The sequence below is a fragment of the Panthera leo genome, chromosome C2 (assembly GCF_018350215.1).
Source record: "Panthera leo isolate Ple1 chromosome C2, P.leo_Ple1_pat1.1, whole genome shotgun sequence".
NCBI lineage: Eukaryota > Metazoa > Chordata > Mammalia > Carnivora > Felidae > Panthera > Panthera leo.
In genome coordinates this window covers 7,253,723-7,270,186 of record NC_056687.1, presented here as the reverse complement: position 1 = coordinate 7,270,186, position 16,464 = coordinate 7,253,723, and the positions used below count along the sequence as shown (strand labels likewise).

The 16,464-nt window shown below is 46.1% G+C and overlaps 1 protein-coding gene across 8 annotated transcripts in view; it reads left to right on the top strand.

The window, feature by feature from the left end:
- The window catches only part of KCNJ15 (potassium inwardly rectifying channel subfamily J member 15), a 76,759-nt gene extending 61,787 nt beyond the window's left edge, over positions 1-14,972 (top strand). For 3 of the 8 annotated variants that reach the window (XM_042903353.1, XM_042903349.1, XM_042903352.1), the window contains 3 exons: positions 10,158-10,258; positions 12,076-12,183; positions 12,565-14,972. In XM_042903353.1, the coding sequence (XP_042759287.1) occupies positions 12,138-12,183; positions 12,565-13,712 (1,194 nt within the window). In that variant the 5' untranslated portion in view covers positions 10,158-10,258; positions 12,076-12,137 and the 3' untranslated portion in view covers positions 13,713-14,972. Of the gene's footprint in view, positions 1-6,073; positions 7,255-8,648; positions 8,874-9,795; positions 9,875-10,157; positions 10,259-12,075; positions 12,184-12,564 lie in introns of those variants that run through there. The other 5 variants (XM_042903354.1, XM_042903350.1, XM_042903351.1 and 2 more) reach the window with 4 other exon arrangements.
- The last annotated feature ends 1,492 nt before the right edge of the window (positions 14,973-16,464 follow it).

The window sequence follows — 16,464 nt, the reverse complement described above, 5'->3', positions numbered from 1 at the left end:
CTTTTTTTGCAACCCTTCTACCCCCAACTGGGATTCGGTCACAGGGGGAATCGTAGTATTTCCGCTTTACGTACAGTTGTTTCCAAGATTCGAAACGCCATTTCTGCTCACTGCACTTTCAAAACATTAGCGCTTATTAAATAATGCTTGAAAAAGAAGCCCAATTTTGTTTTTGTAAATGCTTTAATGAGTGCCTTTTACTGTCACCGGTGTCATTTGTAATCATATTTCTTTTTTTTTCTTAATGTTTATTTATTTCTTTTTTGAGAGTGAGAGAGGGAACAAGCTTGGGAGGGGCAGAGAGAGAGAGAGAGAGAGAGAGAGAGAGAGAAAATCCCAAGCAGGCTCTGTGCTGTCAGAGTCAAGCCCGACATGAGGCTCAAGTTGATGAACTGTGAGATCATGACCTGAGCCGAAACCAAGAGTCAGGCGTTTAACTGACCGAGCCATCCAGGCGCCCCTGTAATCATATTTCTATCATTTTCATCTGCGTAAACCCATTCTGGGAAGGCAGTTTGACCACCAGGATCCTAACGCAGAAGTGGTTAAGGACCCCCGAGCTAAAAGATGAAAACTGAGACCGGCTAGCTAGACTTTCTGATACTTTCTGGTGAACCAGGCATGAAATGACCCCACTCTCTGTCATCCTACAATGGTCACATTAGTCAGCAGGGTTCCCAGTACCGGCTGCTCTTCTAAGAATGTCGTCTGTGCAGTAAACTTGTCTTTACATTTTTTGACCTTCTGAGCTACCCACGAGCATACATTTGTTCTTCCCTAGAGATGCCAGATTCAGAAAATAAAAATATAGGTCTCTTGGGGCGCCTGGGTGGCTCAGTCGGTTGAGTGTCTGACTTCAGCTCTGATCATGATCTCACGGTCTGTGAGTTCGAGCACCGTGTCAGGCTCTGTGCTGGCAGCTCGGAGCCTGGAGCCTGCTTCGGATTCTGTGTCTTTCTTTCTCTGCCCCTCCCCGGCTCGTGCTCTGTCTCTCTCTCTCTCAAAAATAAACATTAATTAAAAAATATATATATAGGTCTCCTTTGTACTATATCTATATAGTACATATTTATGGATTTCAGATAAACAAAAAATAATTTTAGTGTAAGTATATATCAAATATTGCATGGGACATAGTTATAGTAGAAAATCATTGGTGGTTTGCCTGAAATTCATTTCTGACCGGGAATCTCCTATTCTACCTGGCAACCCCTAAAATCACCAAAATTGGGCTGATAGTCCTCCAGCTAATTAACTATAGATGGTTAGAAAGTGTCTTCTTATACTGTTTACTGATGGAGATTACTTAACTGCCAAGGGTCTCAGACTTTGATTGGATGGAAAGGGATTTTGAAGTTTGAGATTTTCTTATGATCACTCAGTCACCATAAGCTCCTATGTTTTCAACTTTGCAACAGGCAGACAGCTCAGAAATATGACCATTCCTTCAAGTCATTTGACCACAATCCAAGAATTTGGGTATAAACTGTGTTCCCCTGAGATCCTGTGATATCCAGTTTCTCTATCAGAGAAACGTGGTCAAAGTTTAAGCCGACAGTGAGACTGAATTTCAAAATCTTTTGACACTGATCCCATTGTTAAGTAACTAGGTTCCAAATCAAGCAAAAGCCCTAATTTCCTTTGTCTGGGACGAGATTCCAATTATGATAATGGTGTGCGTGGAAAACAACAAGGAGAAGAATTCCACTCTTGTGTCCAGGTGAATCACCCCCGAGGCCATTAATCATCAATTGATAGAGACCAACAATTCCAAATTTATTCTAAACAGAAGAAAAAGTAGTCCGCGTGCAGCCAGAAAAACAAGGCAGCCTGAAATCGGTATGTAGATTTATAACGTGATACGCTTTTTTATATCTCTATGCCTTTATTATAGTAAAAATATTATGTGTGTGAGGCAAGGAAAATGGGAGGGGTTAAAGGTGGTGAATTCAGAGTCTGAGGGAGTGAGAGACTCATTAAGGGGCAAATCAACGTGAAATTTTGCCAACTATGTAATGATGCATTGTAACAACACCGAGGTGCTCTGCGAACAGTGCTGAGATGAAGGTTACGGAAAACGAACCGTCCTGGCTGCCTTCCCATTTTTTTTCCTTCCACTTTTAATGCTCCAGCCATGCTCAGCTTGAGTTTTATTAAACAGAATACACCAAATAAAAGATTTGTTTCTCTACGAGTACTGTCGGCAAAAGCAGACGCGTTCATTCTAATGTGTTCCAGGTTACGGTCAGACAAACCCAAACGCTCGGCATTCTATTCTCTTTGGCTAAAATCTGAATGGGACCCTGTCGAGCCGCCTTCTCTGTGTTACATTTGAGCTCATCCAGACAAGAAGAGTGAGAATCCACGAGTTAAAGAAATCTCTTCCCCGAAGAGAAAACCGGGGGCAGTGCGTTAGGGAGGCTAACGCAATACAATTCGTCTTGGTTGGTTGTTTTTTTTTCCCCCCAGACATAAATTTTCCTGTTTTACCAGTCATTCCACAACAATGCACATCCAAGCCATGCTGTGATTAGAGGGGAGCGTATGCCTATTACCCAAGTTCTTCACATGTCGGAGCACGGAGAGACGAACGGTGGTAAACCAAAGGAAATTTCCATTTGCTTTTTAGCTGCTGCACTCTCTTACTCTATAGGAAAGTTAGCTGTTATTAAGTAATAACGTTCAGCTAAGTTGGTCACTTGTAACAACAGACAGATGTATAATGTTTTATTTAGGTTAGCCAGCTCTTTCACAAATAAAGGGCTGGAAATTAAACTGTCTTTGCAAAAATATTCTGCAAATGATACCTCTGCCTTATTCCAGTGCTCAGATTCTTTGCCATGGAAAATGGAAAATGAGTCTCCTGTTGAACCCTGTGTCTGTTTAAACTTGTTTTTGCCGAGCAGAGAAAGGTTGATGTTCTATGGAATGAAAAAAATTAAAAAAAGAATCTGCATTGAGGGGTAAAGTGTATAACTATGCAAACCACATTTAGGGATGGAAAAGGATTTTTTTTAGTACTTATGGAATTTGAAACAATAATAATGGAATGGAAACATAGGGAAAAGTCTAAGTATTTGACCACAGCGGCAAATTGGATCATTAGACACTCACATGCAATGCAAAATGCAGGATTTGTCTTTGAAGGAGTACTTGTTGCTTTTCCAATGGATAATAGGGCACAAGAAAGACCTCGTCAACCCACCAAGCCATTGCTGACAAGCTCTGGCCATATAATCCTTTGGGAAGTTGGATTCTTCTTAAGACCCAGGTTTTGGGGGCAGCGCCTGAGAGATTGTGATTCAGCAGCTGAAGTGTGAAACTTAATTGACATTTCATTTATTTTTTATTTTTTTATTAAATATAATTTATTGTCAGATCGGTTTCCATACAACACCCAGTGCTCATCCCAAGAGGTGCCCTCCTCAATGCCCATCCCCCACTTTCCCCTCTCCCCCACCCCCAACAACCCTTAGTTTGTTCTCAGTATTTAAGTCTCTTACGGTTTGCTTCCCTCCCTCTCTGTTTATAACTTTTTCCCCCCTCTTCCCTTCCCCCATGGTTCTCTGTTAAGTTTCTCAGGATCCACATAAGAGTGAAAACATATGGTATCTGTTTTTCCCGGCCTGACTGATTTCACTTAGCATAACACCCTCCGGTTCCATCCTGCGTTGCTACAAATGGCCGGATTGCATTCTTTCTCGTTGCCAAGTAGTATTCCATTGTGTATATGAGCCACAATTTCTTTATCCATTCGTCGCTTAATTGATATTTCAAATGAACTTCCAAGCGATACTGATGCTGCAGCTTTTGGGGGGGGGTTGCGGATTCACCCCCTTCTACGGTACCGGTCTTCAGTGTCCATTGAGGTGAACAGCGCATCGCAAGAGATCTCATGGCAACACGGACAGACGCCTGCCCGTAAGATGGATGGACAGGCACAAAGCCTTGCTTGCTTCCATCCTGTTTCCCCCCAGATACAAAGTGCAGAGTTTAAACGGAGTCCGCACTCCTCGGACTGTGCTAGAAATGCCGGGCATAGCTCAGCAGGACTCTCAGACGCTGTAACACACAAACATGAGGGGGGTCGGTCTCCAGTGGGTAGAGATTGTGAGCTGTTTGGCTGCTTGGTAGGCAAAACTTCCCCCTCGTTATCTGAGCACAAACCCCTTTATGTGTGGCACGCCTGCACCACGCGCTTGGGGGAAGGCTTAACAAAAGACTAAGAACTTTCAGCTCCAACTCTTCCGACCATAGAGTCTAGGTTCCCCCCTTAGGCCCACGACATTCTTGGCCAACGAACAGAATGACACCCACCATTCGGGGAGGAGACTTCGGGGAAACTTTCAATCAGTTGCTTTCCTTTCCCCCCAGATTCTCATTCCCACCCCTGCCCCAAGACAATGTACCTGAACTTCCATCCCCTGGGGCCCTTCTCCTGGTGATTGAAAACTCTACTGGGCAGCTACCATAATTGTATATTTAACCCCACTAACGTTCTCTTCGTTCTTACACCAAAGGGCCCATTCCTTTGTTTGAAAGCGACGAACGTTTGAGACAACCCAATTTATGTGCTTGGGAAGTTCCTACATATTTTATGCAATTCATTAGGCCGTGCATAGTGTAGGTCACGCTCTCAAAGCGTAGTCTCAAGAGGAGCGGGGCCAGCATCACCTGGCAACTTATTAGAAATGCAGATTCTCAGGTTCCACTCTAGACCCGCTGAATCAGGAGCTCGGGGTGGGACGCAGCCATGTTTCCAGACCTCTGGGTGATCTGAGGCCCACGGGAGCTAGAGACGTCATGGCGTAGAGACGAGAGGCTTGGAGCACAGGCTCAAGCAAACCACGTGCTGTATCCCAGTTTCCTAACCTGGAACCCTCAAATAATAGCAGTCCCTCTTTCAGAATCAATGACAGAATTCAAATTAATATGTGACACCTCTATACGGTCTGACAGGGTATCAGCAATAAATCAACCATAGCTATGTATTCTGTAATGGATGCTCACATGTAGTGAGCAGGAACTTCCATTATGCTCCATGAATGTTCATCATGAGTAGAGATGCTCTTTGTGAGGTGAATTTGATGACCAAGGGCCACAGTGGCCACGTGGGAACATAGCTCTGGAGACAGGTCTAGTTTGCCAACAAGGTCCGCCATGAATGAACTCTGTGAACACTTGTCAATTACTTCAACTAAGCTTCGTTTCCTCCTTTAGAAAATCAAGAAAATACTTTCTTCATGAGGGAAAGGGAAGGATTGCATACAATACTGTCTGTCATTACTTTGGAAGGTTCCTGGTTCCTTTTAAGTAGTCCCTTTCCCAAATGAAAGCTATCTGTAATGATAACGTGTGTCTCTCATCACAGATTATTCAAAGCCTCATGAGGCTTTGAAGAACAAAGAGGCGGCCACAAAATGAGCAGCGGGCAAAAGTTTATTAGAATGTAAGATCAGAAAGAAGAATAGTAGGAAAGCTGTCTTTACAGAGAGGCGACATTCGAAAGTGTGTGAGGACTAGAGGCCAGGGTCCTTGTTTTGTAAGGTTCTGGTCAGCCCTCCCCCCGTTCTTCCCCCTGGTTCCTTCTCAGATTCTTCCCTCATTGGCCTGATAGCTCTAGGTGCTGGGGTGTCCGTTCCTGATTGGCTCTCATTGTACGAGGGGTGGTCTATGGCCATACTTATGTCTTTGGTCAAATCCCTGAGGGAAACCTGAGGGGGAGTAGGTGGGGTCTGTTCCATTCTTAAGAGGAACCTTACTCCTGAGGGGGCTTGCTGTGGTCAGACACTCCAAAACAGGTGTTTTTCCCCACCCAGGGACCTCATGTCCTAGTCTTTCCCTCTCGGCCTACTGAATCCTGTCTCCTTCTGTCATACTAAGACACAAAAACTTACACTAGCTGTGTCCCTGTGGTCAGGCTTTCACTAGACTTTGCTTCAGTACCAATCAGTTCCAAGAATCCAGTGGCTTAGGCTACAAGAGTTTTTTTCCTCACCCTTGTTGCAAGTTAGCCTTGGCTCAGCTGTAGCTGTAGCTGAGCCACTGGTGTCTCCCTTCTCCCATTCTCCAGAAGAAGGAGCTGCCCCATCCGAGACCCACCAGAGACCCTGCCAGGAGTCCGCCGGCTGCCTCTGTTCGGGCAGGAGTCACTGAGGCTCACGCTCCATTGGCTGATGCAGTCACATGACCGCATCTGACACAAAAGGATGGAAACGGAGTCTCCATTTCCTACTCCCAGGGACAGACCCAGGGAAAGATTCGTTCTCGACGGACCCAGCCGAAAGGGACAGCACATAACTGGAAGCCACAATCAGCTACAACAACCAGTAGTCAACCACAGCTTTGTCGATTAGGATCCAAGTTCTTATGCTCAAAATATAGATCAAGACAGAGGAAACTCGGTGAAAATTTCCCATAGTCTCAACCGTCACTGCCCTTCGGATCCTTCAGATTTTTATGGAGGAGAAAGACCAATCATTCTTCCTAATCAAGCTCAGTTCTCAAGGGCCTGAGGGGAAAAATGGGCTTTCAGAATGAAGAGTCATTTCCCCGGCAGATAAGAACCAAAGAGCCACCCATTGGGATCTGCTGGGAGTCAACTTTGTCCACCTTCTTCTTTCTCGGTAGACATGTCCATTGCTGAGACCACCTGGGAAAAGCCATGTGTGTCCTCAGCTGACACGGATGGAGTTGAGAATTGCGAGTCCTAGGCTGCTTTGGAGAGCGGGGAAGAATATGGCATGAGGCCAAAGCCAAAGGTCCCAGCACATGAATTTGAGTGGCCACAGTCACAGGATCCAAAGAGAGGATAGCCAAGCCTCACTGATTTTATTTTCAATTATTTCTAAACCTTTTGAGTTCAGTGAACCCCAAGCACATTCTTGTCGAGCATGTCTTTTTCTAGTTACTAGTTAAAACCGTGGTTCCTGAAAGTGAAATTTAATCCAGGTATTTTGGATTCATAGCGAGGAGACAGATCGTCCAAGAAATGTTTTGTTGGAAATATTTGATATCCAAGAAAGCTTTCAAAGCAACTTTTCCTATAAACAGGAACCTGTTTTGATAGAACTTAAGGTCAGATCCCCTCCAATTGCAGTTTTCGTCTGGAAATCCGAAGTCACGGTTTGATTTGGGGCCCATTCCCCTTGAAGGTATGCGACATCACTTGAGTTTTGGTTGAGGGATCCCTGCTGCCTCCTTGTTTTGTTATCAGCTGCTTTTCTGTGGCTGAAAATCAGTTCTTTTTCTGCCCACCAGGGAATACAGAATGAAGTATCAGGACGGACAAATTGAAAACTCTCAAAGCTGGACTCAACGGAGTGCTAAGTTTTTAGAAGGCATCAGTGGCGTGCTACGTAGGAGGGGGAAAATCATTCTTTCATGCTTTAAAAAATCAGTACTTATCACCGGCCCACGAGGTGGATGGCATTCATCTACGAGCACGGTGGAGACTGGACATCTCTGGAAACTAACAACCTGATGTTCTCCGCGCCTGTGTGCAAGTGTTATTTCAGAACGTTCCGGGAGAGTGAGGGGATAAGGGTCTTCGTCAAGAGGGAGAAGCCATCGCTCTCATTCCACCCGCCTATCGCAGTGTGGTCGTTTTCAACCGTGCACTCCTGGAACAGCAGCGTCACCTGGGAGATTCTTGGATGCACAGATTCTCGGGCTCCATCCCAAAGCTACTGAAACCGGAAACTCTGACCCCTCCAGGTGATTCTGATGCAGCTAAAGCTGGAGCACTTTCGTCAAGGTGGCAGAGAGGGCAGGCACGGGAGCTTCACAGGGCCACTACTGCCTCATGTCAGCTGTTGGGAACTTGGGCGAGTCGCTCAACCTCTTTGTGCCTCCGTTTCCTCCTCGTGGGACTAATGACGGCGCCTGCCTCGTGGGCTTGGTGTGACGGTTGAGTACACGCGTGGAAAACACTGAGAACGATGGCTGGCACATGGCTCCGTACTGTTATCTATGTTGATGACGATGTCTATAATTTATCTGCAACTTTGTTTTATTATTGCCCTTGTTATTATTCATCTGGATCTTTCCCACGTTGGACCACTTCTAACTCTATTCGGACTCTCTTCGTGCTTATTACATGCATACCTATGTCTTCTACTTGGTCGGTGGCTTTCTGGTCATTTATAGACTGACTTCTCTCTGATAGGACAGAGTGTTCCAGCTCACCGTGGCTGATTTCTTTGATCACCCATTCTTTTTTTTTTTAATTTTTTTTTAACGTTTATTTATTTTTGAGACAGAGAGAGACAGAACATGAACAGGGGAGGGGCAGAGAGAGAGGGAGACACAGAATCCGAAACAGGCTCCAGGCTCTGAGCTGTCAGCACAGAGCCCGACGCGGGGCTCGAACCCACGGACCGTGAGATCATGGCCTGAGCCGAAGTCGGACGCTTAACCGACCGAGCCACCCAGGCGCCCCTGATCACCCATTCTTATAAGACCCTCTTTCTCTGCTGGCACTTTCTCCTCTCTGGGGAGGTGATGGGAACTCCCTTTAGTTTTTTCCATTCTCACTGTTTCGTCCTCAAGACTGGAAGTGTAGTTCGTCATATCACTACATACCTTTTTCAATGTGCCCGCTGTCTAGTTCTGTCTCAAAAATATGTTTTTCTTTCCTTTATCTCCAGAAAACAAACGCTACACACCGTAAGCAATAAATGACTTCATTCCATGTGTGCGTTATTGGCTTGAAGTAGAGAGGGAGGTTGACCTCTCCGTTCAGTAGTTTCAAGGACTACACTTTATAAAGATATCACCCTGCTAAGATTACATTCCCAGCCCACATGTCGGAACAAGATAATGAAAACCGGAGAAATATATACGATTTCCAGAGACTAAAGAAGACTCTAATGGTTTGTATGGAATATTTCCTGTTTGTGGGATGAGAAGAGGGGACGTTAGGGGAGCGTATCTTGTATCGCTCTTTCCATCCTTAGCTTTTGGAAACCGCTGTTGTTTCTTAACGCGTCAGAAGTGAAGCCGGGTAGATTGCAGAACCACTAGGGGAAGAATACCTAAGTCCGTGACATAAAATTATGTGGAACGAGTGTGTGTATGGACCCCGAAGTCAGTTTCGAGGACGACGTCTGCTGCAGAATACAATGCTGTCAGTTGGGCGCGCGTGACGACACGCGAATGGTGAAGCATACGGGTCAGATGGATGGGTGCAAAGGAGGAGATGCAGGATCTTCACAGATGATGGTTACGGGTGACAATAGGGGCAGTGATGAAGAGAGCGTTTGCCGAGCCCCGCGGACACACGGCGAGAATCGAGTGTGCAAAGGGCCGTATGGGTCGATAACTGGGGCCACTGACGTGAGGACAGGGTACGTCTGGTAACTGTTCACAGTACCCGGCGGCCCAGAGAGGAAGTGGGAGGCATACGGGTGCCCCTGCGTGTAAGACGGACAGAAAGGTGGGGAGGTCTGCAGATAGCTACCTTCGGAAGAAGCAATCCAGAAGAGAAGGATGCAAAAGAGCCTTTCGAAGTGCGAACAGATTACGTTACACTTTGGAGGTTGAAGGGGCACGTGTGGTGTATGGACAAGGGCTCCGGTCTAGTTTTTAAAGGCTTTGGGCTTTGTTCTTTCTCCGCCGTGAGCCAGCTGTGTGATGAAGACCAGTCGCTCTGACCTCCGGGTCGGTCTCCTCGTTTGAAAAATGTGTGTCAGACGCCTTGGGTTTGACAATCTTTTCAGCTCTGATGTTCTGTGACTCAACAGTAATAATGCATTTCCACAGGCAGTAAAAATATTCTAGACTCTTCCCTTCCAGTGCTCGGTGTTTACTTCCTCTGCACTTCCCCTTCCTGCCTCCCTGTTTGCTGGTCAGTTGAGAGTGGGCCTCAATGGGGGTGAGTTAACCCACTCTTTCCAGGGTGTTTTACTACTGACCTCCCTCCACAGGGTGGGAATTCTGTAGGAAGGGCTGTGGTTGGGCCTTCGGTTTAATTCTTAAACCACTCCTTCAGCCTTTGGTCTACTCTGGGCACCTTGCCAGAATACCAGGGATTGGAAGGTGAACGCTAGGGCCTTAGCCCTGGGGCGGGGGGGGGGGGGGGATGGTTAAGGGTCAGTCTCACCGGGTCAGTCTCTTTGTAAACACCTGTGAACGCCACGCGTCCCTCTCTCTTTCAGGCAGAAGCAGCATCCCCTGGTAGCCAGGTGGGCGAAGGGGAGCGAGCACGTTCCACCTGCCTCGAAGAAGACGCCTTCTGACCTGCTGAGGGAGTGACCAGGTAGTAAACAGTCTGAGGGCAGATTGAGAGGGAGGGAAAACGCGTTCACCCCGTGAGTGTGGCCCCCCCAGCGGCTCTTTCCCACAGAGAGGTGCTGAACCCAAGACCCCCACCCCTCCCCCAGAGGCCATCGGTCGCGTTCTCCCTTTTAAGACCACCGATCTCGGATGGCTCTTGGTGTCGTCACCTCCAACACTAGATGGGCAGCAGTGCAACAGAAAAGAGCTCTCAGCAGAAAGAGGGAAAAGATCCAGCTCATCCCAAGCCTGGCCCATTGCCCCTTCTAAAGGGAGGTTAAAACAGAAGCTTCATGGCACTGCCTTCACGTACACAGGGGCCAACTTCTCCAGAATCTGGCAGACAGCTGAGCTTGAGCTTGGAGCGCCGCTCATGCCCGCAGGACACTCGGGTGTCACTCACTCTTGAAAACTTAAGCCTCTGTTTTTATTCCAGTGGATGGAATGGCATGCACTTTCCCCTGGCAGTCTCTCTCTCTCTCTCTCTCTCTCTCTCTCTCACACGGGGTGCATGTGTCTACTTCCACATAAGCTGCATTTGTCTTACTGGTGTTCATGTTTTGAGCGTGGCTATGCCTCCCGGCATGGCAGCATGGCGTTTTGTTTCCAAACTTTCGTTGGGGTCACTTTCCTCTTAGTTGACTGAGAAATGCCGCTGAGGGGCTGATAAAGCCGAAGCTCATCCTGTGTTTTCCTTCTAAATCGACCTCCAAATACGAGGAAGAGGCTGCAGCAAGAACAAGACATTCTGAATAGCGTAGGGCCCTTCTCTGCAGTGAAAATGAAAAAGTAGCTTTCCTTCCCAAGGGGGGGGGGGGAAGCATTTCGAGGGCAGCTCTGGAAATGACACGCTCTTCATGAAACAGGAAAATTAAAAAGTGCAACCACTTACTGAATCCCCAACAAGTGTTAGCTGCTAATGGATGGTTTCACTTTCCTTGAAGGGGTTTGCCCAGAAGATTGCTTCCAAAACTTCTATGGAGACAGTGCTGCTCTAACGGCAAAGATTCCTGCATGAATCACAGACCACTGTATTCAGTTCCTTTTTAGACAGGGGGAGGGTTCCTTTATCCTCCAAATACCAGTGAGGTGGGAAAAACCCATGCCGACCAGGTGGTGTTCTCCCGTACTCCCTCACATCTTTTTCAAGGAAGGTAGGGGTGATTTATTCCCGTCACCAGGCAGGTAGTATAAGACGCCGTGTGGCCTCACACCCAGTCTGTTCCTGTCTGTTGATGCAGAGGGGAGCGTTCCCTGGGACTTAGCGCGGGAGCCTGACGTGTCTTCTAGGTGGGACTGTTCTGCCACGGCGTCGGATGCCTGTCCTTGCTTACTTGTTGTTTAATTTTTGAAAAGAGGTTCCTGTGATGGTTCTAGTTGGTTCTAAAGGAGTAATGCAGAAATTTGGGGCCATACCTAAATGTCATGTCTAACGTGGGATTTTACAGCATTTTCCCAAGAATAACCAGCGTATCGACCGAGCTATTAAGAAAGTGTAATTATTCACTATGTGGTTGGTGTTGGTTGTTTGATAATTTAATGCTTTCCCATGTAATCAAGAAGTAGGAGAGGTGATAGATGATAGATTATTCACTGGGTGGGGGTGGGGGGAGTGAATTTCTGTTGCAGAGAATGCCACACGAAAGGGTAAGTTTTTAAAAAGTTTATTGATATTACCCAAGTTTTAAAAATATGGAGTAATATTCTCTATTGCTGCATCAACACTATCTTATAGATGGTATGTTTTAGTTATATCAGTACTGACCCTATGCTCGGTCAACTTATTTTTAAATTTTCCAGAATCGGAAATCTGTGGTAGCTGAGTATACACAAACATTCGTCATACTCTGTGGGGTAGACACATGTGTGTGTCATTTCACAACGAGAAGCTCAGCGTCGTTTTTGAGGGTGAGGCTTCGTTTTGGCAAACTTTCTGGTCATTATCTCATTTAACCATCACACAAACTCTGAGGAGTAGGTTGTATTCCCATCTTACAGATTAGGGAGCTGAGATCCAGAGAGACTGCATAGCTTGTCCCAGGTCACACAGCAAATAAATTGGAGAGTCAGCATTCAGCCCAGGTTTGCTTATCTCCAGATTCCATGCCCCTCACTCCACCCTACTGCCTTCCTCCAGAACTAGCAGACGAGTCTTGCCTTCCAAATTCTCCTTTCTCATATACGTCCGTATATATTCCTACATATTTCACCTGATTATCCTGTGTCTGTTTTCTGGGTGTCCTACCACCCGTGACAGTAATGGAACATCTTTCTTCGTCATCTCCTTAGGTGGTCCCAAGAGCCTGACAATGGACGCCGTTCACCTCAGCATGTCCAGCGCTCCCCTCGTGAGGCAAACTTCAGGAGCTGGACTCAAGACCAACAGGCCCCGAGTCATGTCCAAGAGCGGGCACAGCAATGTGCGAATTGACAAAGTGGATGGCATATACTTACTCTACCTTCAAGACTTGTGGACCACCGTCATCGACATGAAGTGGAGATACAAGCTCACCCTGTTTGCCGCCACGTTCGTGATGACGTGGTTCCTTTTCGGAGTGATCTACTACGCCATTGCGTTCATTCATGGGGACTTAGAGCCGAGCGAGGACGTTTCGAATCACACCCCCTGCATCATGAAGGTGGACTCTCTCACTGGGGCGTTTCTCTTCTCCCTGGAATCCCAGACGACCATTGGCTACGGAGTCCGTTCCATCACGGAGGAATGCCCTCATGCCATTTTCCTGTTGGTCGCTCAGCTGGTCATCACAACCTTGATTGAGATCTTCATCACAGGCACCTTCCTGGCCAAGATTGCCAGACCCAAAAAGCGGGCGGAGACCATCAAGTTCAGCCACTGCGCGGTTATCACCAAGCAGAACGGAAAGCTGTGTTTGGTGATCCAGGTGGCCAACATGAGGAAGAGCCTCCTGATCCAATGCCAGCTCTCTGGCAAGCTCCTGCAGACCCACGTCACCAAGGAGGGGGAGCGGATCCTGCTCAACCAAGCCACCGTCAAATTCCACGTGGACTCCTCTTCGGAGAGCCCCTTCCTCATTTTGCCCATGACATTCTACCACGTGCTGGATGAGACGAGCCCCCTGAGAGACCTCACGCCCCAAAACCTGAAGGAAAAGGAGTTTGAGCTCGTCGTCCTCCTCAATGCCACCGTGGAATCCACCAGCGCGGTCTGCCAGAGCCGCACATCTTATATCCCAGAGGAGATCTACTGGGGCTTTGAATTTGTGCCTGTAGTTTCTCTCTCCAAGAACGGAAAGTACGTGGCTGATTTCAGTCAGTTCGAACAGATCCGAAAGAGCCCAGATTGCACCTTTTACTGTGCGGATTCTGAGAAGCAGAAGCTTGAGGAGAAGTACAGGCAGGAGGAGCAGAGGGAAAGGGAGCTGAGAACTCTTTTGTTACAACAGAGCAACGTCTGATGTCAGTGAACGCCCCGGGTTGAACCCTGGGAGCCCTTTCCGCGTCCGAGCTCCCTTAGAATGCAGAGGTCACCTTGAAAACATGAAGGTGTGGATTCACCCTAAAAAGCTGCACACACATACAAAATCACCCCCCGCCCCTTGGATCTAGTGCCTAAGCAAGCATCTCCACGTTTGAGGAGTTCCTTTTCCAATGCTTTGTCTGCCGCAAACTCTCAAAATTCGTACTTCCTAAAATGGGGCTACATTTCCACAAACTTGGTGTAGGGCAATTGAAATAATGTCCTGCCAGGTGGACAGACAGTTAGCAATGCTGGTATTGAAAGGAAGTGCATTTCTATACAGGATATCAGCCATCATATAAGGTATTTATTCAAAACAATTATCAAAGACGTTATGGCAGAGAGTTGAAATGTGGTTCGGTATTCCTTTATACCATTGCTTTAAAGCACCCTCTTCTTTTCAAGGAGAGAAAATGCTATATATACAATGGAAGCTACTGGTAATACATAAAAAGGGGCAAGGGACTCTGTGCTCACAAAAATCATAGTTCCGTTTTTGCCTTTCTTCGTTGGATTGAATTGTAGGAGTGAAATTGATCAAACCAGGGGTAAACAGTTGAGAAAACATACACAAATGGACTTGATGCTATTAATTTTTTGGTCGGAATGTACTGCTATTTTCTATTCAACACCAGCAACATCAGCACCATCTGGGAGCTTATTAGCAATATAGACTCTCAGGCCCCATCTGGACTTAGAGAATCAGAGGCTGTCCCTTAACAAGACCTCCAAGTGATTTGTATACAAACGAAAGTCTGAAAAATGTCCACTCTGAAAGTTTTCAAGGGAACTTTCTGAAGCCACGGGACCCCATGGGTCCCAAACCCATTTGGCCCCCGGACCCGTCCTTCTTTCTTCAGCTTGTTATCATGGGCCAATATTTTTGTCAGCCACCTCCTTCCTCGTCTGCAAAGGAAGTGCCACTGATATTCCAAGATTGAAAAAGTTACTTGAGAGGAACGGCTGTCATGCTAAAGTACATGCTTGTTGACCCTAGTTAGCACAAAAGAAAATGAGGCCACATTACAATCGGAAACTTGCTCAGATGTTGAAGTCCACAGGGTTGGATGGGGCCATGAAGAACACAAGGGGTGAGGATAATGAATTTGTATACAGATGACTCCTTGGGGCATGAACTTTGGTAATCTTATAACGTGTAAAGAATGCCCCCAGCATTTAAATAAATCTCATACAACTGAGTCTTACAGGGGTAACATTTTGCTCTTGGCAGAATCTAGGGGCCAGGAACCACATTTCTTTGGGGCAAAGAATATGCGTGGGGCCGGGACTAGCTAAATGTGCCACAGGTGAATTCTCATTTCATTCAAACTGGGGTCAATTTGTGTATTCACTCAAGAAGAATGTGACTGTAAGTGGGGAGGCACTGTGTAGACATACACACGAGCCCACATATACGTACACACACGGGCACACACACACGCACGCACGCACGCACATCCTGGCTTTTCAAGCATAATTGTGGAAACGATCAATGAAAGATGTTTGCAATGAAGAGAGCCAGTCCTCAACAAATATGCTCATAGATGTTTTATTCTATAAAGATGGGGACACTGGGGCTCAGAAGAAAAAGGGAAAGCAATCTGGATTCGGGTTATCGGGGAAATGACGACACGGATTATAGCAAATCCGGCCCTATCTTCAGGCTACCACATTTTCAAATGTCCTTCCACGTAAGAGAAGATGTGGCTCACACATCTGACTGGGGGCTGAACACTTAATGCAGATGTAAGAATAACGGGGGTAAAGTTAGTGATAGAGGGGGTTTAAAGAACAATCTCAATGTACAAGAGGCTTTTCTTTTATTATTCAGGAATTGTTTTTTCTCTTTCTGTTGATAATTTAATGGCAGATTGTTTTAGATCTTTATTCTCTTAACGAAATTGCATATACAGACATGAGCCCTTTTAGTTATTTTATGGGTTTTTTTTATTGTATATTGCGGTGTAATCGACAGGAAAATAATGCCACGGGCATGTTTACAGGTTTTCTACTGCACTATTAAATTCTCTTCATGGTATTTACATCAGTGCTAATTTAAATGTGATTAAGATGAGGAATCCTGCATACTTGCGTAGTATTTGGTATATTGATGAAGCATGAGATGGAGAAATCTTTTGTGTGTCCATTGAGCTTATCTATTTCAGCCAAATCTGGAAGACTTGGTCATCTGATCTTTTGCACTACCCGAAGCAGCATCCCAAAAGCCAATACTTGTTCAAGTCGATAAATCATATAGTCATACGGTATTTTGACAAATCAAAATAATCATACGATATTTTATAAATAGTTCTATACTTATATCTGGTTGAAACTTAGCATTTCCCAAGCATACTTACTTATTATCACTTGGTGCACAGCACTCTGGTGTTAACAAACTAACCAAAGATGTAGGTGGCAAACTTATTTGATTATATCTGGATGGTCTTTTGACTGAAACAGATTCATGCTCAACACCCAACTGAGAAGAAATCGAGCTAATGCAACGTTTTTGACCCAAAAAGCCTTCTGCGTTCTGGAACATGTCCAATGCATCAGGCCTTCTCGGTGAGACCATTCCAAACTGTCACGTTCCCTTTGAAAAACCACAAAGTCAATAGCGGCAAATCAGTGTAATCTGATTTATATCAGTAAGAAAATATAGTGTACTTGCTTGGTACCTGGTAGCCAAT